Source organism: Nasonia vitripennis, chromosome 4, assembly GCF_009193385.2.
Source record: "Nasonia vitripennis strain AsymCx chromosome 4, Nvit_psr_1.1, whole genome shotgun sequence".
NCBI lineage: Eukaryota > Metazoa > Arthropoda > Insecta > Hymenoptera > Pteromalidae > Nasonia > Nasonia vitripennis.
Window position 1 is genome coordinate 20,457,097 of NC_045760.1, and position 25,849 is coordinate 20,482,945.

Genomic DNA, 25,849 nt, shown 5'->3' on the forward strand with positions numbered 1-25,849 from the left:
AAAGTCGATTTATAAGGTAAATTAAAAAAACCTTCATCTAAAAAAATGAAATATTCTTGGAGAAAAAAAATTTTAAAATGAAAACACGAACATTTTAATAAACTCTTTACGTCATAGTAAGTGCGTCAATGCAATTAACACACAAACAAATGCCAGTACTGATCTATACCGATGTCTTTCCGTTCAATTCAATGTTGTATGTCACAAAAAACATGTCTTCTTCTATTATATTGTAACTTTAAATTTTACAGCACAAAGGCTCATTTGAAATCATTCTCATTCATACACATATACCCGCGAGTACACACTTTATCTTTGTGAATTTTTGACTTTTCAATGTATATGAAAGATGTTCACTTTCAATAAACTCCTACTTTTAAATTCCTTGATGTCTTTTTATTAAAGTTATAAATTAATTTGTATCTTTCTTATCTTACACTTGTCAACATAATTATTGGCAAATTGATTCATTATTGTAGAACAATTATTTACAGGTTTTATCAAACACACTAACTACAGAGACTAGTTGACGGATGGAGTACAGGAAGCAGAAAAAAATTATGTTTAAATATGTACTATGTATTGAAATGAAAGATATTATACTGATCAAACCTATTTTTAACTAATTAAAGTAGGTGTTCGCGTAAATTTTGTAAAAAGACAGTTTTATTTAAAAACTAAATTTGATGAATTAAAGATGCTTAGTCGGTTATATCTATACGTATAAAAATATGCATTATCACATAATTATTTGCAATTCAATATAATACATAATTTTCTATAATTTTTTCCTAGAGAGGAATGTAGAAATATTGAATTGGAGTAGCTTATATTGTACAAAAAAAAGGAACTAATCATTAAAATTTAATGAATTTCATTTTAACTAGCGTTTCTTTTCAAACGATTTAAAGTTGCATCTCTTCCCAAAATTTCCATCATTTCCGCAACACCTGGCCCCTCCTACAATAAATTAAATAAACATGTTTAACGTTTGTCATTTTGAAATTAAAAAATATAATTTAGGATGAAATTGAGTAATGGCTTACCTTCAATCCACTTAAAAGACTTCTTAAAGTTTTCATAAAGGCAGGAAATGGAACATTGTTGTTGATAGCAAATTCTTTTAAGTATGTTTTCAAAGATTCTTGACAAAAACTATTATCATCTAAGCTTTCAAGCTTCTTAGTAAGCATATCGACCATTTCTAAATATTTCAGATCTATACAATGTTCTTGCTTAGCAGGTTTTATCCATAAGAATTTCATATCAGCGTTAACTAAGTCACTTAGTCTTGATATTCTATTTTGCGCCCACCTTAAGGTCGTTATTATGTACGCGTGGTCTAAATGCAAGGTACCATCGGATGCTCTGCAAAAAATCATTTTGAGTGAAATTTTATTATTTTTAGTTGCAGTTTCAATGACTTACATACCTGTCAGGAAAAGTTTGTTTTATCATCGTGATTATTTTTTCCACTAAGAACTTGTGATTTTTCTCGTTATTTAAGAGATTTGATATTTCCAACCTATTATACTCTAATAATTTATCTGGATTCAATTTACTAGAATTGACATTTACTTTATGGATATAAAACTGTGAAAATAATAAATATGTTTTAGTTAATTAGATTGCTGAATGTGACAAAACAATCATTATCGATTAGTTATAATTTACCTGTTTAATTAGTTCTTGATAAGTATAACAATGTGACAGACCTTTATCATGAACAAAACCGCCACCAGCAGCAGTTATATAATTGACTAAAGCTAGAGGAAAAATTCCATCTTTTCGATAGTGCTCTACCCTAATGTCATTCTGCCTTTTTGATAGTTTGGTATTATCTGAATTCATTATAAGAGGAAGATGAGCATACTGCGGAGGAGACCAACCAAAAGCCCTAAAATTGATAATTGAATATTTATTTGTAAATACTTAGACGTAATAATAGGGTAATGAATTAAAAATTTTACTTGTAAAGTAGTAAATGTTTAGGTGTTGAAATTTGCCATTCAACTCCTCTCAAAACATGTGTAATTTCCATAAAATGATCATCAACTACATTGGCAAAGTGGTAAGTAGGGAAACCATCACTTTTAAGAATTACTGGATCACCTTCATTTTGAGCATCATAGATAATGTCTCCATAGATCAAATCTTTAAAAGGTTCAGGTGTCGGCGTAAGCTATAAATAAAATTTATTACTAAAAAATCCAAATATTGAATTTAAAAAGTAATTAAACATGTTCAAACCTTAAATCTAATACAATATTGTTCTCCTCTTTTAAGTTTATCTTTGACTTCCTGATCAGTCAAGTGCCTACATCTATTGTCATACTTGGGAGTCTGTCTTTCCTTCACTGCTGCCTTTCTCAGTATTTCCAATCTACGCTCAGAACAGAAACACTTGTATGCCGAGCCATTGTTTAACAATAATTTCACTTGTTCTTTATAAATATCTATTCGTCTTGATTGAATGTAAGGCCCAAAAGGACCTTCTCGTATGGGATCCTCATCAGGGATAATGCCAGCCCATATCAAATCATCGTGTAGCTGTTCCATTGCTCCAGGAACAACCCTGGTCTGATCTGTATCTTCAATCCTTAGAATAAAAGTACCATTTTGCGAGCGAGCAAATAAATAATTATAAAGTGCTGTCCTTAGTCCACCAAGGTGTAAATAGCCTAAAAATAAGGACCAACAAATTAAAACAGATACTCGAGAAATAGCGAAATCCCATAAATAGGTATAAGTATTTCAGTAGTTTGATAATAAACTATACTTGCAAACGACGAATTATTCATACAAACCTGTTGGACTCGGAGCGAACCTCACTCGACAGTGCGACTTTTTGTAAAACCGCCTCACCGTCACTTGGCAATTCCACGTCGACCTCAACATGTTCCGATGCATCTTCAAAATCGCACGCGAGTTGCCGCAAAAAGTGTGCGTGTATATAAATATACTTATAGTTCAACGTTTCAACACGTGCTCGAAGCGTGTACCTCGTCCGCTTGTCGAATTGTATTGTATTTCACGGCCGCTTCTCGCGGTGTCGACCAAGCGTTCTCACTATTACCCGACTGTGAAAAGCGGAACTTTTCAGCATTTTCCAAATAATTATATTGCTTTAACACGAACACGGTTAAGTAATTGATACTCGACTATACGAGCAAACACGAGGTGTGGGATACTTGTGGCCATATATAACGTGAAAACGAGCTAACGACGCTTAGGCCCCCTGTACTGGGCTCTGACAAGCTACCAAGATGCCCACGGAAAATCACCCACTATATTCTCTGCGTCTCTGGACTCTGCCTGTGCCTGATGAGACAGTTTATTTTTTTCTTTTTTCGAGTGGAACGTAAGTAGTGATAAGCAGCAACGTAAGCGATTATTAGTAATTATATTACCCTGTTTAGGATTGCTTAAAATAATTAAGCTGACATAAGTTATTTGAATTTAATTGTTTTCCGACCCTAGCAGACGACTATTATGTGAGATGGCTCGAAACGCATGCGCGGCGCGCACATATATCTATATATGTATATCTATAGGTATATGTGGCAATAACGGCGACGAGACGTCAACTATATACATATATTAGGCTGCGTCCACAATTGAGCGTATACGTTAGGGTTTACAAGGAGTTTACGTAGAACATAACGTTTTGGGCAGTACTGCCAATCCACTGTAGCAGACTGCAGTTGAAACGAAGGAACACACCTGCTCAAAATTTAACCTATAAAAATGTTTAAATTTGAATTGTATGGTAATAAATTGTAAAATTCTTTTTTCAAATAAAATTATAAAATTTTGTAAGAGAATGTATTATAACAAATTAGTTTCTGATTAAAAAAAAGGTCTACCACTGTCTCAAAAAAGGAAAGGAGAATAAAAAATAACGCACATTACCAAATGAAAAATTTATTATTATAATTAGTTAAATAGCATAGGAAATGATTGTATGATTATGTTCTTCATTGTATAAGTAAGCGATTAATAGCTTCAAACTGAAAGACGAATCATACGTATTTTATTTTAAAATAACTTGAAATTTTGCTCATGCTAAAATTTTGTCCAGCTTATAGTTTATAATTAATTGAACATAGTTTTGACATTAAATTTGGTTTACAATATATTGCTTCAATCTTCAGAAAAGCCATTTTGAATTGATGTCTTGCAAATAAGTATCGATGGGCAGTTTTGTATAATTGTTCTCTATGACTCTTTACTATTCGATATTCTTGATGATAAAAAATCAATAATATTTTTTTTCTCAGAGCTGCCTTAGAAGGGAGGAATACAAAAATAGCTGTACTATTGATACAAAGGGAAGCCCCTCCACCTCCTGGTACTGAAGATATGGTAGCTACAGAGCGAGCAACTGCACTTTGTGCTGCATGCGAGTTACCAGCAAAAACTCTTTATTTTTTACCTTATGCAGACCATTTATTAGGCTACACATTTAGGTACATAATTTTTATTATAGCAGCAGTAGTTTTTTAAGTCAGTAAATAAAATATTTGTGTTTATTATTTTAGATTAGAGCATATTTTATACAACTTAGCCCAAAGTTTTTATCATCAAGAATATCGAATAGTAAAGAGTCATAGAGAACAATTAAACAAAACTGCCCATCGATACTTATTTGCAAGACATCAATTCAAAATGGCTTTCTGAAGATTGAAGCAATATATTGTAAACCAAATTTAATGTCAAAACTATGTTCAATTAATTATAAACTATATGCTGGACAAAATTAGTTATTTTAAAATAAAATACGTATTCAAGTTATTTTAAAATAAAATACGTATGATCCGTCTTTCAGTTTGAAGCTATTAATCGCTTACTTATACAATGAAGAACATAATCATACAATCATTGCCTTTCATTTGGAAATGTGCGTTATTTTGTATTCTCCTTTCCTTTTTTGAGACAGTGGTAGACCTTTTCTTTAATCAGAAACTAATTTGTTATAATACATTCTCTTACAAAATTTTATAATTTTATTTGAAAAAAGAATTTTACAATTTATTGCCATACAACTAATTTAAACATTTTTATAGGTTAAATTTTGAGCAGGTGTGTTCCTTCGTTTCAACTGCAGTCTGCTACAGTGGATTGGCAGTACTGCCCAAAACTTTATGTTCTACGTAAACCCTAAAGTATACGCTCAATTGTGGACGCAGCCTGAAAACTACATAACCTAACCCGATCCAGCACAGACAGCAGAGATATAAGCGACCTGTAAGCACACTAAAGCACAGTGTCATCTAGTATTGCTTTTATCCTGCGAAGCATGTTTATTATTTAATTGTTTACAGTATAGAACTTCATTGTGTCTTTTTAAAGTCGCAAAATGGAGTATAAATCGCCGGCGAAAGGTCCGTCGAACGAAGAAGTCATCAAGGAGTTGACGAAGGATCTAGAAAAGTCGTGTGTGCGCGAGGAATGTGTAAATAAGGACCGTGAGCAGCCCTACGATATTAATAACGACGATGACAAGACGAAAGAGGATGATGATTGTAGTTCCAAGGCCTGTGAGGTCGACGAAATTCAGAATGATTTGGAAGAGGATGAGTATTTTGTCGACGAGGTTGCTTTGAAGGATAGGGATTTGGAACTTACAGAGGAGCAAAGACAGGTTAGCAAAAGATTTATGAATTCATAACTTGTGTTATTTTTGAGTAGCGAGATTAAAGATACTTTTCAGAGAAAACTTGGGTGTTTTTGTTCTTCTAGGAGTTGAAAATTCAATCCGAACATCTTAAGAGTAAGGGTAATAGTTTATTCCGTGAAGGAGAGTATGTTAACGCAACGTTTACTTACACAGAAGGTTTGCGCACATGCCCTTTGATCTTTGAGAAAGAGAGAGCCATTCTCTTTGCCAATCGAGCAGCAGCCAAAGCCAAATTTATGGTATGTCAGGGTTTTGCTTGATTAGAATACATTTTTTGAAGTGATTGACTTTTCATCATGTTTCTCAATTCCAGCCAGATAAGATTTCAGCAATAGCAGACTGCACAAAAGCAATAGAATTAGATCCAGTTTATGTGAAAGCCTATCTGAGAAGAGCTCACTTTTACGAAGAAGCAGATAAACTTGATGAAGCCTTAGCAGATTATAAAAAAGTCTTGACTTTTGATCCTGCCCACACGGAATCGATTTGTGCCATAAAGGTAGAGCTAAATTATTTATAACACTGAGCAATTATAATTGAGAGAGAGAGAGAGAGAGAGAGAGAGGGAGAGAGAGAGAGAGAGAGAGAGAGAGAGAGAGAGAGAGAGAGAGACAGACAGAAAGCTAATTATTTTTGTCTTTACTTTCAAACAGAAATTAGAACCAATGATACAAGAGAGAAATGAAAAATTGAAAGAAGAGATGCTTAGCAAATTAAAAGATCTTGGAAACATGATTCTCAGACCTTTTGGTTTGTCCACAAATAATTTTCAGATGCAGAAAGATGAATCAAGTGGTGGTTATTCAGTGAAATTTAATCAGAATCCTACATAAACAATGTTCATTCAATAAATGTGAATTTTATTCACTCATAAGGTAAAAATTATGCTGTAACATTCGTACTCTGTTCATAAAAATATAAATGCATTACTGCGTGATAAAGACTTTTAACAGGTTCATTTATAAAAAAAGAACAACTAAACGAATGCTACAAGATTTCTGTAAATGTTTTTGTTGATGGCTTAGTGGAGATTCGACTTAGCCCGTTTCACAAATAAGCCTTTCCACGTTGGCAGGATGATATTATAAGTTTTTATAAATACATATGAAAAAAATAAATTAAAATCGTAATTGTGCATAAAGCGTTCGTATTTCATGTAAATAAAAAACTTCAATAACAACATATTTGTTACTTTTCTAATTGTCCAAAATAACAGAGTATTTAATTTTTTAATAAAGTATTACTTAATTAATTAAATCATTGATACTTACTTAATTAAACTTTGAGAATTTTTATCTAACATTACAGCAGTTACTTTTGTGACTTCAAAGCTAACATACATAAATTAATGTTTTTATTTAATTAATTTAGATGAATTTAAGTAATAGAAGTATACAAAAGATGAAAATATTTTTGACTAAATAATAAAAATTGATTTCTCTTAAAATGACCGACAATAGGAATAATAGACAAGGCCACACTTTTCAGCATAACGATGTACTTGTGCATATGCAATAATTATGGGAAAAACATGAAAATTTTTGGAATTTTCGAAGTCACGAAATTCGTATTTTTTCCATGCTTTCTCCATATATCGACTACAAGTATGTACTTTTGACCAAATCAAGCATTTTTAACCATTTTTTATTTAGTTTTTTTGTAATTTCATCCTATACTGATATACATTATCTGTTTGCGCCTTCAGAGCCGTTGAACAATTGCAAGTTGTTAAAAAGCATTTCACGCGTGTTGAAAAAGTTTTGCATTATTTTAAACACATATAGAATTAGAAATTTTCTATTGCAGCCCGTGCGTGCCCTATACTTAATTATTTTGCCTTGTCTCTCTCATTTCTAGACTTCCCATCAGGAAGGGATTTTTTCGCGTTTTTTCTCACATACACGTATCTACATGATCCTAAATAATAGAACCTAATTTATAGAGTTTTATCTAGTATACTTATAATAAAATACCCGACTTATAATCTTATTTTCTGATCTAAGAGATTTAATTCCAAACATTTATGATTAAATTATTTCTTTCTCGAAAACTTGAAAAAATGAAATTGTCTCCTTTTTGAAACGATGTAGTAGTTTTGTTCAATAAAATTAAATATAGTTATTCAAATCAAATTAAGAACTTGATTTAAGCTCAAAATAAAAACAAAATGAAATGTTTCAATACTACAAGCAGAACTGGTTGCGAAAAGAAGAGAGACATATATGGTATCTGAATCACTTTATTGTCACACGCCATATCTGGCTTTGGGGGGCATCTTTCATCGGATAATCTTATAATGGTTGCAGCGTTTTTCTTTCGACAAAAGTATTACCCCTATCTGACGTACGCTCGATCTTCCTCTGTCGCTCGCAAATCTCGCTTTTCGTACTTCATCATAACCGTGTGTAACCTTCTAAACTGCACGAAATCTCTCGACGTCTATTCTCAGCAGTAAACGAAAACGAATTCGAATGATTGTCCGTATAAAAAACAGTTATTCTACAAGTTAGTATATAAAGTAACGTAAATACTTGGACAATTTTCATAGTAAAGAGTCAATGGAATCCAATGGAATAGAACTTTTTAAAATGAATTTTCACAAAATACTTTACCAATTGCAAATTGTATGAATACTCGCAAAATCAAGATTCATTCCTTTTCGTTTACACGGCTCATTTCTCCTACTTTGCGTTTGAATATTTATTCAAAATCGTTCTAAAATCATCTCGTTCCTGATTTTTTTTTATTTATTTTGTTAAAAGTTAATTAGTATATAGGTACAAAGTCAGATATTAATTTTTTCATTCGTTATTAACATATATTTATATATTATTTACGTGTGATCTTTTGACGCGTGTCGTTTTATATTTATATAATATATGCAGCAAGTGTCTGTTCGTCGATATTTTATTTTATCATTTTTTATACCTAACATAGTTTCTTCATTTGTTTCATTTATTTATTCGTCACCTAATATCGAGGCATGCCTTATATGTACACTAAATATTATCGTCACCGTAAAGGGCGAGAAATTTGTTCCCCCATTTGAAAATTTTGAAAGTTCTGCTATAGTTATACGTTTGTGTGTATGTTTGTCTCGTATGAGCATCTCTCATTTTACCGGTTTACAGCTTTCTCAAACAATATAATTTATCGTGAGCGAAGCGTCGCCGGGGACAGATGTCTGGAACTTCGAAGTGCGTTTCGTCTTGCTTAGTTGCTTTAAGACCCCTCTCCACACTCGATATAGTTATACTAATATATATATATGTGTGTGTGTATGTGTGTGTGTGTGTATATATATATATATATATATATATATATTATATATACATAGTAAACGGAGAAAAATTATGGTCTCGTTGCTCCATTAAATCTCGGCGATTCTTTAACAATAATACTATTCAGACAAGAACCGTGTAAGCTCTCTCATGATATAAAATGCATTTTTGTTGTTGTCGACAGTTAACCCGAAAGTCCTATTCCTATATGAAGAAGCCAATTCTAACGATTTTTCCTGGATTATTGTTAAAGAATTGCAGCAAGAGCTCATATCCGCGGTATATACACATCATAATCTATCATTGGTAATTTTTTGAGGTCGAAATATCATTTTCTCGCCGAGATTTAATGGAGCAACGGGACCGTAGTTTTTCTCCGATTACTATATATATTATATAGAAGTTGACTATAGCGATATGCTCGAGGGCCCTTAAGAGTGATTTTTTCCATCTTCTTAATATGTGAGTTTTTATTTCCTCTGCCGGGTGTTCGTAATTTTTAACTGCTATTAATTTTATAATACTTATTACGTACACATACTTCTATGTGATCGCGCGCGATGCGAACAAAACTAAAGTTCTTGGTGTACCTAAATTGCACGAAAAGAAAAATGTGATGAGAGTAAAAATATTTTGTATTTTCGAGAACTAAAAATATATTTGTTTAACATCGTAAAAATAAATTTCATGGTCTGCCTCGCGATAAGCTTTTGTTATCGAGCCCTTTATTTTTATTGCGAAATTACCAAAATGTTTTAACTACTTTTATAAGATATGAAATCTGTGAACCAACTCATAAACACCTCGCGATCCCTCAGCTCTGTCTCAAGCTTTTCAAGGAGTTTAGCGCATTAATAAACATTATCTTAAATCGTAAAGTCTCCATAATATGTCCGAGTTTTTATTCAGTGATTTTCACCCTGGAAGAATCGACGGGTTTTTTTTACACCGTGTATTGTGCTCTTGATACGTAGAAGAAGCTTACGTGAATTATTACAATACTGTCGCATAAGAGCGTGGAAATTCGATATATTTCTCGTCGAGTCAAAGCGCGCGCGTTTATGTTTTCATTATAGTGTGTATGTTTTTTTCCACCTCGACGACGCAATCTTACATAGTTAAAAGTAAATCAAGTTTATTTTTACACTCATCTACAGTCGGTGCTTGATTGATTGGCGGATTTTTACAAACTGAACGTGTATTTATATTCATTTTTTTTCGATTACACATTAGTCTGGTCTTCCATATATTTGACCATTTGCTGGTTATAGGGTCTATACAATGTTTATTCCGTCGTTATTTTATACATTTATACTCTCTTTTCTGCTTCTCACGCAAACTGACTTTATCAGTCACTTTGACAACTGGTTTATGCTTTTCAATATCTCACAAACAAATTATTCATGATTACTCATAATTCAATACGTATTCGTATAATTTAATAACAAAATGGCAAGAAAAAACTTTGCTGCGAAAGAAGAAAATATTTGATCAGAATCAACGAAAATCCTTCGCCTTTCAATCGTACATTTAAAAATCTCGCAGTATTAATTACATGTTTCAGCTTATAGTATATTATCATTTTTTCATAGCGCAAGTTGCGCCATCACCTTCCATGTTTACTTTATTTATTTTCAGTTATAATAATTACGATCATAGTATATAACCTACGTCTTCATTTCTCTTGAGTAAAAAAGCCCCTTGTCCTCGTCTTTTTAATCAATTCTAGGTAGCGAGTTAAGAGATATGGTCAACTATATATAGGTATAAAGCACGTTCTAATCGAGCGCGCCAAATTTTTATCTTATTAATTTTTTTCAAAAAAATTTATTGAAATTGGCAATTGTAAAAAGATTGTATGTGTATGTATGTTTGATATCTACGTGTTTTGTTTATGTATTTTCTTACATAATCTTTTTCTCACGTTTGAAATCGATTGAAAGTATGGCGTAAAGCGTATGGCTTTATATGTTTTAGCATCATCATCTTAATTGTGTTCTTATATTTTTTATCTTTGACGAATAAAATTGATGAATTGGGTGGTTAAATTGTATTTTTTTAATATATTCGTAAAAAGTTTAGTTGTTGACAGATTTATGTACTATAATTTAGAAAAATTCTGAAGTATTAGTTTGTTTCGTAAACAATTGATAAACATTCGATCACAAATATAATTTAGGATAGTATACAGCATGTGTAACGACCCAATCAAAAGGAAAAATCTGTAATCGAAAATCGGTTGCAATTTCGTTGATTTTTAGAACGCCGAAATGCAAAAGACTTTAAGTTTTTCGCACTGTTCAAGGAACTGTGGCAGAAATTCGTTTGTTCTCTTAACGTTTGAGTAATTGGCAATTTTCGTTAACGTAAGCCAACGTTGATCTTGAATTTATATAAGTTGTATATGTATATATATATATATATATATATATATATATGTGTGTGTGTGTGTGTGTGTGTGTGTGCTTAGTTAGAAAAATGTTAGGAAAAATATCATGTATACGTGCAATCGAACATCTGCGTGCAAGCGCTTACGAAAAATTGTGTTCATTGAGAACTAAAAAGATTGGAGCACATATCTCGCTGCATACAGATTTGTATACCATATTTTTCACGTCTCAGAGCGCAAATCGTTTGCGCGCAACTGTCCAATATAATAATATTCATTAGACGTTGCATTATAACATCTTAACTTTGCGAGAAGCAATTACTTATATTCATTCGACCATTCCAACTTCTTACATCTGCTTCAACGTTTTTTCTGGATATGTGTGGCATACATTTCGAGAAATGAAACACAGGCGCGCTTATCTGGATGTGGGAAAAATGATATTTCCAATAAACCACAATAAACAATAAAAATTTGTCAAGTATTGTTTATGCCAGTCGATGAAAATTTAAATAAAAATATAATAAATCAAATACTCCAATTACCCAAATAATAATATAATAGCAGCAATAATAATAATTATAATCATAAAGATGTCATTGAACCCACCCCGCGTGTGCGCATCTCAGTGATTGCTGATATGCCTACTTATTGTACGGTTTGATGATTCAGTGTTGATAATTCAATCTATTTTCTCTTCCATGCTTCTCGTTATTTATAAATTGCAGCTTTCACTGAGAGCATAAGACGTTGTCCTTTGTTTACGTAGACGACGAAAATGAATGGTAATATACAAAATACTCTATCATCGCGCACAGTATAAAATCAAGGTATTGTGATGTATAGTATGAAGGTATAGTAACGTATAAGTATAACATACCAACAACATTTTCTCATACATGTACACGAAATTTTAGTTTTCTTCTTGGTAATTTGAGTTTTCCGCGACACCATCATGACTGTAAATTTACACGAAACTACATTAGCGGAAGGCATATATTGTTTTATCGTAAAATCTCTTGTAATAATTATTTTTCATATCTCTGTTGCACGCTATAATTTTCTCATCTCCTTCGCGTGAAGGAAGTAAAAAAACAAAAGTAGCTCCCCCTTTATATAGATTATATAAATATGCAACGCACATTGCGCATATCGTATCTCCGTCTCGTTATCTCGCAAAATCATACCACAAATTCGAATCAGAACAAATATCGGTTAAAGTTTATTTTAGAATTATTCTCGTTTGACGTATAAATAATTAATTCGTACAAACATCGCAAAATTTTGGACGTAGTAACATTAAATTTAAATCGCAAAATTCAAGATAAAGATTCGTGTTTGACTTCCTGATTGCATTAATAAAATATTGAATTTTAAGAATTTAATAATCCCTTATAAACAATAAAGAAATAATCACAGGCTTGATTATAGTTATATATAGCTTTTAAATTATGTCAGGCACAGATAAAAAAAAACTTCGCATACAATGCTAAACCAAACCTGAGTTATGGCACATGTCGAATTTGTGGGACAATAATTGAATCGACATCTGGCAGCTTAAGCAATCAATCACACATCCATCAAACTTGCAAAATGTATTTACAATTGAGATTATCCGTATATTATTTTCTTTATGTATAATGCATGTATACCCGAAGAAACAGACAATGTTCGACGTACGCGCGGCTCGGCCGCAACTTAAACAATACAAATATATCTTAACTTTATTTTCTTATTTCTTATTTTTAATTCTTTTATTTCTCTCGCTCTCATATTCACTCAACTAAAACCAGCTTTTCGTGTGTTCCATTTTTGTTTTTATTTTTCTCCACTGACTGTTGAAAGCCCTTGCACGGCGTCGATTAATTTTTTCTTTTTCCTTTAAATCCACTTATATATACAAATATTGTAGCGTCTCGATTTGTCTGTGTGTATACATCTATACAACATTTTGTAGCAATTTTTTTTTCATTACGAAATAATTTCCCCTTATTATACTTTTTTTCGTTTGTTTTCTTACATGCCTATGATTTTTTTTCACTAGATTATCCTTCTTCACATTTTTTAACTATCTTCGTACAGACTATAATTATTTTATTTTTCTTGCACAGGGTAGAGAAGTAGTTCGTTTAAAGATCCTTCATTATCTTCGTCGACAGAGTTTATAATTGTAATTAACTTCATGTTTTCTCCGTCAGAAAAGCTCTTAAGAGCATTACCGAATTAAACAAAAACAGTTTTGAGCCACAACTTATTATTTTTTTTTCAAAGGAAAATGATCGTCTTTTTCTTAGCACATCACAAAAAAGTTCACGAAGACGAAGTAGGAGTAGTAGAGGTGATGCTGTTGCCACCACTCGTCCGTTTGGCGCTTGCCTTCGTTTCACTGTAACATTATATTGTAAAAAAGGTGGACGTGAGTTAGCGTATTTTACAGCTTGTCGGATGATAGGATATTATGACATGAAACTTATGGCTTGTGAGTGTGTATTTACTTTGTTGGTTAAAGCTTACAAAACATTTATAGTAAGAGAAACGACAATGTCACACACTTAATAACTTACCTTCTTTGAGAGATTATTTAAATTATATTTATACAAAGTTTCACAGAATTATATTAAAATGAATGTTCATTGTACCAGGACAAAAGCTGGATATAACTGTTTAGTTCTACATTTTTTTTACGTTTATCGTTTACTAAAATATTCGTTACCGAACTGTAAATATGCAGCTTTTGTGCATAACTAACGAGTAAGAGAATAAAAATATTAATATTGTTATAATGAATAATAACGTAGATGCGGTTAATTTACGCTGTGTTAAAATGTTATTATACATGTGTAATACTGTAGACATAGTGCATGAATGAAATAATGGTTGGATTCTACTAATGCATTTACGGGAAATCAATATACCAAACACAAAATCACTCTCAAATATTAAATATGTACATTTGAATTATAAAAAATTGGCAATAATATTCAATTAAACTTCTGGATATTTATAAATTATAGGTAAAAATAGATACAAAGGATTCTTATTAGAAAAAATATGAATCAAAGAGTTTGTTTACATGGAAAGATTGGTTATAATTACTTGCTTATGCAATACAGCTTATATAATATAACAGATTAGTTTTTTTTTATATTAAATTTGTATTTTAAGGTAAGTATATTTTGATGAGAATGTTCTTTGATGTATCAAATTCTTTTTTCAACTTTTTCCCAATAAGGTATGAAATTACTACGTTAAAGGTTAATAATTAAGACAAATAAAAAATGCCAAATACATTTTAAAAAATTACTTCAACTTTAAATAACTACGCGGAAAACCGTGAACCTTACCGGTAATTTACTCTTTTTTTACGCTTCATCCATGAGTTTTTAAAAATGTTAAAAACAAAAGTATCTCACTTTTGCAAAATATAAATATGTTGTAAGTGACACTGAACATACTGTACACAAAAATACCCTACACCAATGTATTTCTCTACGCGGAAAAATACGTTAAATACTCAACTGCAAAATTCTGCACAAGCATACAAGTTATTGTTATAGTTAAGTTAATTCTTGTTTCTGTATAAGAAAATAAATTTGTGTAGGGTATTTTAGTGTACAGTATGTACGGAGTCATGTAAATATGCAGCACATGCATGTATAAGGAACAAGAAACACCACTGTTTATATAAGGGAAAAGATTCTTTTTACATTTGATTCCATCCTTCGGAAGTATTTAAAAAAACGAGAGTATCGGCGTTTATCGATTGTTTCAAAACAAGACAGCCTCGTTTTTTAAGGAAACATCAAATATTAAATTTTTAAACTGTGGGAATAGAGTAATCTCTACGAACAGTTTTCTTAAGTTATATTATATTAACTTTTTAAATGCAATGTGTAACAGTTAAAATTTTAACGACTACTAATATAAAATATTCATTTATTCCTGAAATTCTTATATAAGATTGATGTTCAAATATTAATTTTGGATACTGAAGCAATTGATCTAAAAAAAATTATATTTTAATATGAATGAGCTTGTAATTAATGCCCTATGAATTATTCTACAAATATAATTTGCCAATTTATCTGCCAATTCAACTCGAATATTTACAAGCAGCAAATTACCGATGTCACAATGCCATATCTCATAATATTGTGGCATCCGTGTGATTTAGAAAAAATTCAAAATAGCGCTACAATATCTTTTACAAGCTAATTCTAAATACCGGTAAACGTTCACGGGGCAAAAGCATAAAAAAGGATATCTCATTTGTAATGGAAAGATCGGAGGCAATAAGGACGTTCAAGGTATCAGGTTACAAAACTATCTACGAACGCTGCCTTGAAACTCGGTGCATACCTAATAAAACTATCTGGCGCTCTGCAGGAACATGATCGCCGCTCTACGTCTACCGCTATAGTCAAGACACAGACTAGTAGCTGTTCATTTCTTTATGGCGTACATGATACATGTGATGTGCTAGTGGTGTTATTTCATTTTTTGTTTGTCATATTATTTGGAATTTAACGTTATTTTTTTTTCTTTTAGAAATAACAGCATCTCTCTCTCTCTCTCTCGTGCTTAATGTACGTTCTCGCATAGCTCTTTTGTTAAAACTTAATAAAATCTCTTATCAATACGACATATTGCGCACCTCCCGTCGAAATTCTCGAAACGTTCGCTAGAGTGGTTGTGTGCGCATAATATGCGTTTGTCTCTCGATACGCTCAATTTCAGAGCTGAAATTAAGCTTTCTTTAAAACAAACTCGCGCGACTCGCAGATATTATCGAGACGCGCGAAAAATCGTTTCAGAATTTTAGAGATTCGAGGGAGGCCGCGGATGATCGACGAGACAAGCCAAGAGAAGGTGGTCCACTGACCAGGGACGTGGTGCCGAAAAGCTTGTACCAGCCGAACACCATTTCACTGAGATTCAGATTGTCCAGCATGATCTGGGCTACGCCCATGAACACTTTTTTCCCCTCCAAACGCCCGTAGTCGCCCCATACCGTCACCTGCAAATAAAAAATGAACATTTTTTTGATTCTACTTTAAAGCTGACTACTTTGGTACAGAAAATGAACTCTATATCTGGGCAAAATTCCTGGTCAAATATTTTAAAAATAACGTATAAAAAATTTGTTACAAAGTATTTCTAGAATTTCTAGATAAAGGTTGTATCAAGATACGATGACCAGAAATCCTGCCCAGAAATAAGCTAAAATAAAAATTAGAGTAATGCAGCTATAAAGATAGTAGCGTACCTGCAATATACATCCTTGGAAATTTTCTCTAAAGGATAGGGGTTGCTGGTAAAATGGTTCTAGTGTTTTCCTTGCCGTCATCGTCTTAGCTTTCGCTATGCATTTTTTACCATTTACAAGGTACACTTTGACGTATGGGGCTGAAAACGAAATTATTTATTAGTTTAGAAATGCTGTATTCAGTAGTTTAAACAAAAAATGTTGTTTCTGTAATGCGACTACTAAGTGATGGATGATTTCTTTAAAAAGAATTATTGAAGTTTGAAGTTAAAAGTTAAATAACTACATTGCGCGTAAAATTTGTAAAAGCATTGTTCTAGCAGGAGTAGAGTTAAATAAAGTGACGGTAATTATATCTGATGAAATCGTACATGTGATGTTTTTAAACTAGTTGCGAAAAAGGTCGACCGTTTTATGCGTTGGGTCAGGTTAAGCACTTGAAAAGGTCATTGTGCCAACCGAAACAAATGCGTTGACAATAAACTACTACTTGCACATTCATCAGTTTAAAGTGCCAGAGGACGTATAATAGAAGTATGTACAAACTTTTTTATTCGATTTTCATTTTGAAAATAGTTAAAGAAAGAATTGATCCTCAGAAAAAAACATGCTAATTCTTTGGCGCGTAGCTTCCTTTAACATTATAGGTATGTATTGCTTTAATATCAAAATTGTTTTTACTTCACATATAATTTTATAAAGTTTTTGTACTTTTTCGTTTGATTCGCAAAATTTTTTTTATCCCTTAAATGTACATAATTAATTATGATTCTCTCTCTCTCTCTCTCTCTCTCTCTCTCTCTCTCTCTCGCATAGTTATAAGGGTTAAGGGGATGTCGTCCCAACACGGAGAGAACGAACTAGCAATCCCGATCAGCATTGAGAAATTTTATAAAAATTGTAATGAATTCTTAGTGAATGCCTTTTTTCAATAAGTATTTTCATAGAATTCTTAATGATAGCTTGAGATTTTAACGAATGTCCGCTTCAGAAGCATTCATAAAGAATTATTATGTTTTAAATGAAATTTCGCAGCAGATGCCCTGGAGCCAAAATAGAAGTCATACAATAATCACTAAGTATTCCTTAGTATTTAGCGTGGATTAGTTGTTACCACTAAAGAAATCATAAAGCATACATAAAGTAATCATAAATAATTCTTGCTTTTAAAGAATTTAATTTTCGTTAAAATGTCGCACACTCGTTGTATAGGTATTATTATTGTGATTATTGTTTTTAATATATTAGAAGAAATATAATTAAGAAATTAAAAGTTTTTCGTGGTGATCGAACCTTGAACTTCGACACGGCAGTTGAGTGCGCTAACCATTTACCTAAATCGAATTATTATACACCAGATTTTAGATCTGATATATTAATTAAATTTACTTATGGGCTAATTAATAATAAATAAATAAATGACAACCAATGAATAATTGCAGAGAAAAATATTCAGTAATAAAAGTAAAGTGGGGTTTTTGAGACCGAGTGTTGAGTTTGTAGAAAGTCCACTAGTTCTTAATATTCTTGATATATATGTTCCCTGGTAGGAATGAGTCTAAGAACAGGCCAGTAACTGGCCAGTTCTTAGGATTTAAATGGCCATAATAAATGGCCAGTTCTTAGGGTCATTTCTACCAGGGTTCATTCATAAAGAATACTTTATGAATACTTTTACTACTACGAAATACTTTGCTTCTGATTAATATCATTTTGTATTTGATAATGTTGTTCGTGAAGAATACTTTATAAATACTTTTCACACAACTATGCGAAATACTTTACTTTCAGTTGATAACATTGTACATTTCAGAAATTTGTATATAAAGATTACTTTATGAATACTTTTTGAATACTATAACTCTTTATTTAATGCGGACATTCGAAAATTCTTTATGAATGCTTTTTTTTCAAAGTGTGCTTATCGGGATAGAAGCATGGACGCAGTGCATTTAAAAATCGCAAGCGGCCCATCGGAAAATCCTATGAGCCTCATGCGTGGTCGCCATTGTCATGTATATTTTGCATGAGATTCATAGGATTTTCCGATGGGTCACTTGCGATTTTTGTATAATGAGCGCTCAGACGTTTTTCGTATATCTCACTTGCCTTAAACCTGTCTATTTCGTTCAAAAAAAGCATGCGTTTAAAGTTCAGGTATTATTTCTTAGTGCGTTCATGCAATAAACCCAAGTTCGGTTTCTCCGTGAAAAAACACTGTTTTTCTATTACATAAAAATTTTTCAATGAAGCTTGCAAATGAAAAACCGAGTCTGTGGCGCCGTAGTGTTAAGTTTAATGAATCGTTCTACCGAAAGAAAAATTCGATCGGACTTTCTGTTTTTCTAGAAGTTTGGAAATAGAAAATACCCCGTGACGGATTTGCGAAGCTTTTGCGCCGACATCCCCTTAAACTAAGCTCCAAGAGACATCACCCTCCCATTTTCATCTGGCACCCTATTTACCAACCCATATATTGGTAAATATAGGGTGTCAGTTGTATTAGTTGATACATTCCTACCATTATATGTTTCATTTTTTTGGAGACTAACATTTTTTTTATTTAACATAATCTAAGACTTTTATTTTTCACCTTATTTTTCACGAATTGGTATGAAAAAAGGCAGAGAAAGTATGCCTAGGTAAATTAAAATCCAGTTAATAGAAGCTGAGATCTAAGCAATGCAGTTTTCAGTTATACAGAGTATACAGGGTGAGAAATCCAAAATTTGAACTTGAGTTATCGCGTCCCATAGAAAAAGGACTTTCTCCAGTTTTTGGTGTTTTTCTCCGAATCTACTCCATGAAATGACTAAAAATTAAAGTGGTATATAGTTCTAATAACCTTCAATTACCGTGATTTTTTATAAAGGTTTGACATTTAGTTTTTGAGTTATAACAGTTTCAAAAAATTTCACTGTATGGTTTATAATAAAAGAATGACGAACAATAATATGAATTATCCGCGGTGAAAAGGTAGGTAATTTTATTTTCTTTCAGGTACATATTAAACAACAATGATAAGTGGTGTAAGATGGTATAAGTACTTGGAAGTAAGTTATTTGGAATACTCTAATTATTATACTTATTCAGAACATAATTCTCAAAAGTATTGAAATGCAGTCAAATATATAGTTATGTATAGGTTCGTAAAATTAAGTGGAACATTTCGTACCTGGTAAAACTTTGCTACCTGGCCGGGGCTGGAGGTCCCTCGCTCTGACAACCTCTACCTCTAGGTAGCCCTTCGTGTTGCTCAGTGACAGCTGAATGTCGCCAAGCGAAGGTGCTCCAAGAACCTGTCTACCCACCAACTGTCCAGGTCCGAGGCCCTCGATAAACTCGTTCAGCTGGTCGCTTTCACCCGCCATTCGCAAACTCGGTGACCAACTGTTCATTAGTGAGAGGACATGAGAAAAGAAAAGTGTTAATTAACTATCTAATTAAATGTGCCTCACAACAAAGAGAAACCAACTAAAGCTTGTAATTCACAGGAATAAACAAAGTACTATAAATATTAAGTTTAGTTGGCTTGTCAAAAGTTCATATGACTAAGAGTATATATCCCAGGAACAAATAAAGGTTATATATAATTGAAAACACGTTTCATTATACTTTCTTTAGGACAGGGTAGGTATTAGGTAATGCTCAAACAGCGCAAGAAACATATACAATATTTAATTTACATTCTTATATAACCATAATATATACTTGGGATACAGATTATTTTAATTCCCTGGTGGAAATTAAACCTTAAGTATGAATTATCATTAATCATTTTATTCCGTTCAATTTTATTCAGGCCAACAATTAGACATCAAGAAAAAATTTGTTTTTCTTAACCGATATTTTAAAATAATACACGCTTTATTTATTTATTATAAAAATATAAATACAGACAAGAAAATTTTAGCTTCAAAGCAAACACATAAAATATCGTGAAATTTCTACCAGGGTCAATGGTCAATCATCATATATAATAATAATAAAGATGTGACAATGAAAAAAACATAACATAAGAAAGAGAGGCACAAGCATCGATATTCTCTTAAAAAAGTGATCGAAAAACAGGCTTGAGAGATCAGCATTTTTATATGTATGTGGAAAGACACAATATAGTGAAAGCCGGAATCCTCTTTTAAAGTGATAGCGAAAACTACTCGAGACATATACCAAGAGGTTTTTTTCTGGAAAAGTGTTGAAACAAATAAACATGGGGGGCAATTTTTCAAGCCTTCGACGAATCGATGAACATTTTTTTTCTCTCAAAGGAGATAAGGTGGGGTTTTTAGGCTCATTATTTTGTTCGTATGTCTATAGGTCACGTCAATGGTGGAAGTTTGGTAATATCGGTTGACCATTCTCAGGACAAGAAGAACGTTTCATTATAATAAAGTGTACAAAAGTGTGCGCAATGTTAAGTAGTAAAAGTAAGTATAAGTATATAGAAACTCGCAGAAATTCTGTTTTTTTTATTACATACTGGTACCTGAATAAACATTTCACTTTGTGCTTGAATTAAAAATACAGTATTTCTGCGACTAGAATAGAATAAAATTTATATATATATATATATATATATATATATATATATATATATATAGACACACACACACAAAGATCCATACATATAGTTGTTTCATTGAAAATGAAAGTTGTAAAAATAGATAGGAATAATCTTTGATAGGTGATTTACTATGTTATACTTTTTATACTGTCATGCAAAATAAACGCATCAGCTGATACTTAGTCGTAATCAAAGCTAACTAAATATACTTAAAAGGAAACTACATCGAAATATATTTATCGTTACAGAAAATTTTAGTACTAAAAGAAGTAAAAGAAATATTTTGATAATTTATATGATGTATGGAATATTTGTACTTTATATCAGGTTGAATTTAAAATGAAAATTCTATCATTATATCATCATTAGTTCTTCGAAACATACCTCGATTGATTGCTAAAACAAGGCTCTGGAAACTTTGGAAAAAAAACTTAATTAATCTACATCTACAAACGACGTATACAAATTATATCGTCTTTATGATCTCTACTACTCACTTTCTGTAAACAGGTAACATAAATCTTATGAAATCCACAAAATTTTTTACAATTTCATTCAGTGAGTCTTTCTACTGAATTTTTTTTTAGGAAACAGCCATAACTCACTAACTTTTTATACAAAGCTATATGGAAAGAGTGGAGCACTACAGTGTACGGTGTACTTTTGTTCAACTTCTGCGCGCAGTTTTTTTATCGCATAATAACAAAAATGTAATAATTTACACTTTTAAAGATTTAAAAGTACTCATAGAAAAGAATACTTTTATTTTTTGTTATAGGTTGATGAAATTACTCCAACTGTTTGAATTAGGGTTCATGCGTAACTCCTATATTTGATTAAAATGTAGTAATTACCATCGTACATACAGTAACTTATTAAAGTAGCGTAAAAAAATATTGTGTAAACTATGGTTAAACTTAAAAGCTTTAAATGTAAGAGCCTTTTAAAAATCAATGTAGTTGATTCTGAAATAAATAAGAATTTTCCAAACAAAAGGTACACGAAAGTGACTCACTCGTTCCTGTTGCTAAATATAAAGAAAGTATACCTTTACAAGCAAAGATGCGTGCTGTAATGCAAGAAAAAACTTTTTTCATGCCAAATACAAGAAATTCATAAAAACCGCGTCTTAAGCGTTTTAAGTCTGCAAGCCAAAATTTTCAAGCAATAGCTTTAACAATTTAAAAATTTTTTATTTGTCTTATTCAGCTCTGCTTATTTTCGAGGTTTTTCAGTTGCTGATTATCCATTTGACATAATGAAAAATAAATAATGTATTTCAGTAGAAAAAAGATTTCTTGAAAAAAATTTCTTTTATAATAAGAGAATGAATGAATAAACGTAATTCAAGTATAAAACAAAGAAAATGCCGATAATCATTGATTAATGTGAAGATTTAACGTAGATTACTTAATATCTAATAAGCCTTAGATTGTAATGATACAAAATTCATTTTTATCGATGACAGAGTGGCATAAATAGTTGATTATTATTGCAATGTGAATTACACATATAGTTTATACATACATATTTATATAAGAAAAACATCAATCGACAGCATAACGCAACCTTGCAATATAATGGCAAGTAGCAAACAAAAACCAATAAAAGTTCTTGACCTCAGTTCTCTTGTTTTTGATTTGCAGTTCAACGTTTTAATAACAACCTTGTTTTCAAAAGCTCAGGAAAGAAAAACTTTAATTTGTTTTCGTTTACTATGTCGTACACATAAAGATATACATGATGTAAATGTACACATATCATCAAAAATACTCAATAAATTCTTAATTAGTGAGAAGTAGAAGACAGAGATAAGTTTATAAAGGTGAACAATAAGGAAATAGTGATTTATATACAACACATTATTCTTTATAAGATCTGTAACACGTGTATTAAAAAATACTCATATAAGGTAGTTTCGGACTGTAACCTGTAGGTTCACACATATGTCACAGTCTTTCCAAAAAAGAAGTAAGTATCTGGAAAATTTTCTCCTACATGGGCTTCTCTCCCAACAACAATATCATAACCATATACGCACACCTTCGAGAATTGTACAGTGTACAGATTCGTGTGTGTGTGCGTGTGTATCAATGATTCACTGCATACATATATGCTTGTGTATGTGTAACTGCATCCATCTGGTATATATATCAGGCCCATGTATACAAAATAGAGTGCATGAGGGCAAATGTATGTACTTATAAGCAGTCGAGGCTTCGAGTTTGCTGGACACTCATTTTTTGTCTTTTTTCTTTGAGGAACTACTTACGAGCTTCCCTCGGAGCTCGATATAGAGTTGAGGCTGCCGGCGGTGTCGCTGGCGCAGGAACCGGTGCCTCCCGAAGCCTGCCCCCGGCTGGGACTTGGCGCCACCAGACGCTGGTGGTGGTGGTGGTGTGGGGATGGCTGCTGCTGTAGGTGATGCTGCTGGTGGTGATAGCTGGGCATGACCTCCTGAGAACGTTGGATGCTGCTGGGTGTGCTGTTGCGTTTGCGCGTCGTGCCCGAGCTCGAGCCCAGGCCCATGAAGCCCGAGCCGCCCAAGACGTTGCCACTGCATTCTGTCATGTGATGTTCGTGGTGGTGGTGTTGTTAAGGTGGCGAGGAACAAACAGAAAAGAAGAAACACCGGCTGACTAAGCGTTCTCTCTCTCTCTCTCTCTCTCTCTCTCTCTCTCTCTCTCTCTCTCTCTCTCTCTCTCTCTTGGTATATATTTTTGCCATTGAGCAACCATGAGGTCTGCTGCTGAGGGGACTTGTCTTTTCCCGAATGTGAAGGAAAAATGACTTAATACGCGTTTTTCGAAGCATGTTAAGTAAAGTATTGAAGGCCGCCTACGGTTTCTTGAGGCAAACGTTTAGGGTATTCTGGTTTTTGAAAAAAATGTGCTCTTGTGTATTTTTATCAATCTTCAAGAGTGCAAGATTCCATCGACGTGAGACGACATCATTGCGGATTGATAAATTAGTCGAGTAGGAGTCTCTGAATATAATGTAATAACTATGCGTTTACCGCATGTCTGGCTGTACTCGGGATCAACTACTGAATACGTCTATTTAAAAAACTTCAAAACTTACAAACAAGTAAGAACATATACTAATCAAATTGGCTTATGAGGATTTATAGACATCCTACTATTGGTTTTTTAAGGAGCATATGAAATTACAGCAGTACGATGCGGCGAAATATGTAATGGTCTTTATTGCTTTCTCAAAGAGGAAGCTTTAAATCAATGAAAATTTCCGTTGGTTTATATTATAAAAAGACTATATTTAATTATGACTCCAAATATCTTAATACGCTACTTAAAAATATCGTATATCGTATATCGTGTTTGTGTGTGTGTGTGTGTGTGTTTTATGTGGCGTATAGGCATAGCAAACTCTGCACAAGTGGCCCTCCGACACCGGATCCCCACAGGTACTATCGTTGAACAATACATCCGTGGGGCCCGTTAACTAGCCTTTTTTGGCCTCTCCTTTAAAGTTTGTGTGTGTGTGTGCATGATGTGTCGTAAGGGGATGTCGGCTCAAAAGCTTCGCAAATCCGCCACGAGGTATTTTGTATTTCCAAACTTCTAGAAAAACAGAAAGTCCGATCGAAATTTTCTTTTGGTAGAACGATTCATTAAACTTAACACTACGGTGCTACAGACTCGGTTTTTCATTTGCAAACTTTATTCAAATAGAGAAAATATAATAGAAAAACAGTGTTTTTTGAGACGACATCCCCTAACCCAAATTGTTTAGAAACCTTTCTATAAAGTGTGTTTGAAATTGTTAGCCATATTGAATATATAAACTTTAATACCAGTTTAATAATTTTAAGGAAGTCTGAAATTTTGATTTATCGTTATTTTCTTTCAAATAATTGTTCTAATAAATTTTTTCAAAATAAAAAACATCAATCAAAATTCTGAAATATCGTTTTTTATGGTATGATAGACAAGTGGTCTTTGTGTTATAGACATTTTAAGTAGCTGTTTTGAACAAAACATTGTATATTATTTTATTTATAACTTAAAAATCATACAATAGTATATTGTGTATGTAGGGCGTAAAGTGGACTTTTTATACCAAGTGTGGAACAACCACACAAAGTAAGAAAGTCCACTTAGCCCTAGATGCGCACCATATTTTTGGAACGCATATATGATTTCTACGTTTTTCGTGGCTACAAGCGGCATTAAGGTAACCTTTTTGAAAGTGCTTCTCATAGTATTATATATATATATATATATATATATATATATATATATATATATATATATATATAGACACACACAGTTATGTGTACATAATTAGTTATGGTACGAATGAGGGGATTTGGTTTAAATTTCATAGAAAAAGTTTTATAAGCATATTACTAATGTACTTTTAAACAATATCCTAGAGTTTGAGCTCATTTGGGCCATTCGTTCCTTTGGAATCTTACGGTCAGTGAATTATGGACTCCCTACTATACGTAGGTATTATAGAGGTATATAGAAGGTCTAAAACCATCAAAATAAAGGTAATTATGTCTAAGAATAGTAAAAAAAATTTGGTTCATTTATATAAGCATTTATAAATTTTTAATGAATAATTTTGATTTTAATTTCAAAGGTGGTGTGCCCCCTTAAAAATTTTCAAAAAGCGGGCAAAAAAGACATTTTTGCCCGCT

General features: G+C 32.2%; 4 protein-coding genes across 21 annotated transcripts in view; 2 read left to right on the top strand and 2 right to left on the bottom strand.

Annotated features, from left to right (window-relative positions):
• Positions 1 to 105: 105 nt before the first annotated feature.
• Positions 106 to 3,231, bottom strand: LOC100120959 (probable glutamate--tRNA ligase, mitochondrial). The gene is made up of 7 exons (XM_001604504.6): positions 2,808 to 3,231; positions 2,251 to 2,681; positions 1,971 to 2,182; positions 1,675 to 1,897; positions 1,433 to 1,593; positions 1,047 to 1,368; positions 106 to 960 (listed from the first exon to the last, which is right to left on the bottom strand). Exons 1-7 carry the CDS (start codon positions 2,908 to 2,910, stop codon positions 880 to 882), a joined length of 1,533 nt encoding a protein of 510 aa, XP_001604554.2. The 5' UTR covers positions 2,911 to 3,231; the 3' UTR covers positions 106 to 879.
• On the top strand, positions 2,843 to 6,860 carry LOC100120984 (tetratricopeptide repeat protein 1). 3 transcript variants are annotated; one of them, XM_032599172.1, is made up of 5 exons: positions 2,843 to 3,361; positions 5,325 to 5,644; positions 5,743 to 5,919; positions 5,994 to 6,179; positions 6,334 to 6,860. In XM_032599172.1, exons 2-5 carry the CDS (start codon positions 5,360 to 5,362, stop codon positions 6,511 to 6,513), a joined length of 828 nt encoding a protein of 275 aa, XP_032455063.1. In that variant the 5' UTR covers positions 2,843 to 3,361; positions 5,325 to 5,359; the 3' UTR covers positions 6,514 to 6,860. The 3 variants fall into 3 exon arrangements, with proteins under 3 accessions (XP_032455063.1, XP_031785025.1, XP_031785023.1); XM_031929165.2 differs by lacking the exon at positions 2,843 to 3,361 and adding an exon at positions 5,153 to 5,247; XM_031929163.2 differs by lacking the exon at positions 2,843 to 3,361 and having other exon boundaries at positions 5,205 to 5,644.
• LOC116417202 (trafficking protein particle complex subunit 11-like) lies at positions 3,368 to 4,817 on the top strand. Its single transcript, XM_031929166.2, has 2 exons — positions 3,368 to 4,469; positions 4,542 to 4,817. The coding sequence occupies exons 1-2, from the start codon at positions 4,363 to 4,365 to the stop codon at positions 4,678 to 4,680; spliced, it is 246 nt and encodes an 81-aa protein (XP_031785026.1). The 5' UTR covers positions 3,368 to 4,362; the 3' UTR covers positions 4,681 to 4,817.
• Positions 6,861 to 7,901: 1,041 nt separating the features above from the next.
• The window catches only part of LOC100121009 (regulating synaptic membrane exocytosis protein 2), a 74,078-nt gene continuing 56,130 nt past the window's right edge, over positions 7,902 to 25,849 (bottom strand). For 12 of the 16 annotated variants that reach the window (XM_032599161.1, XM_031929145.2, XM_031929157.2 and 9 more), the window contains 5 exons: positions 23,456 to 23,747; positions 19,792 to 20,006; positions 16,617 to 16,756; positions 15,710 to 16,367; positions 7,902 to 13,736 (listed from right to left, as the gene is read on the bottom strand). In XM_032599161.1, coding sequence (XP_032455052.1) covers positions 16,161 to 16,367; positions 16,617 to 16,756; positions 19,792 to 20,006; positions 23,456 to 23,747 — 854 coding nt within the window. In that variant the 3' untranslated portion in view covers positions 7,902 to 13,736; positions 15,710 to 16,160. The remainder of the gene's footprint in view (positions 13,737 to 15,709; positions 16,368 to 16,616; positions 16,757 to 19,791; positions 20,007 to 23,455; positions 23,748 to 25,849) is intronic. The other 4 variants (XM_032599160.1, XM_031929151.2, XM_031929150.2 and 1 more) reach the window with 3 other exon arrangements.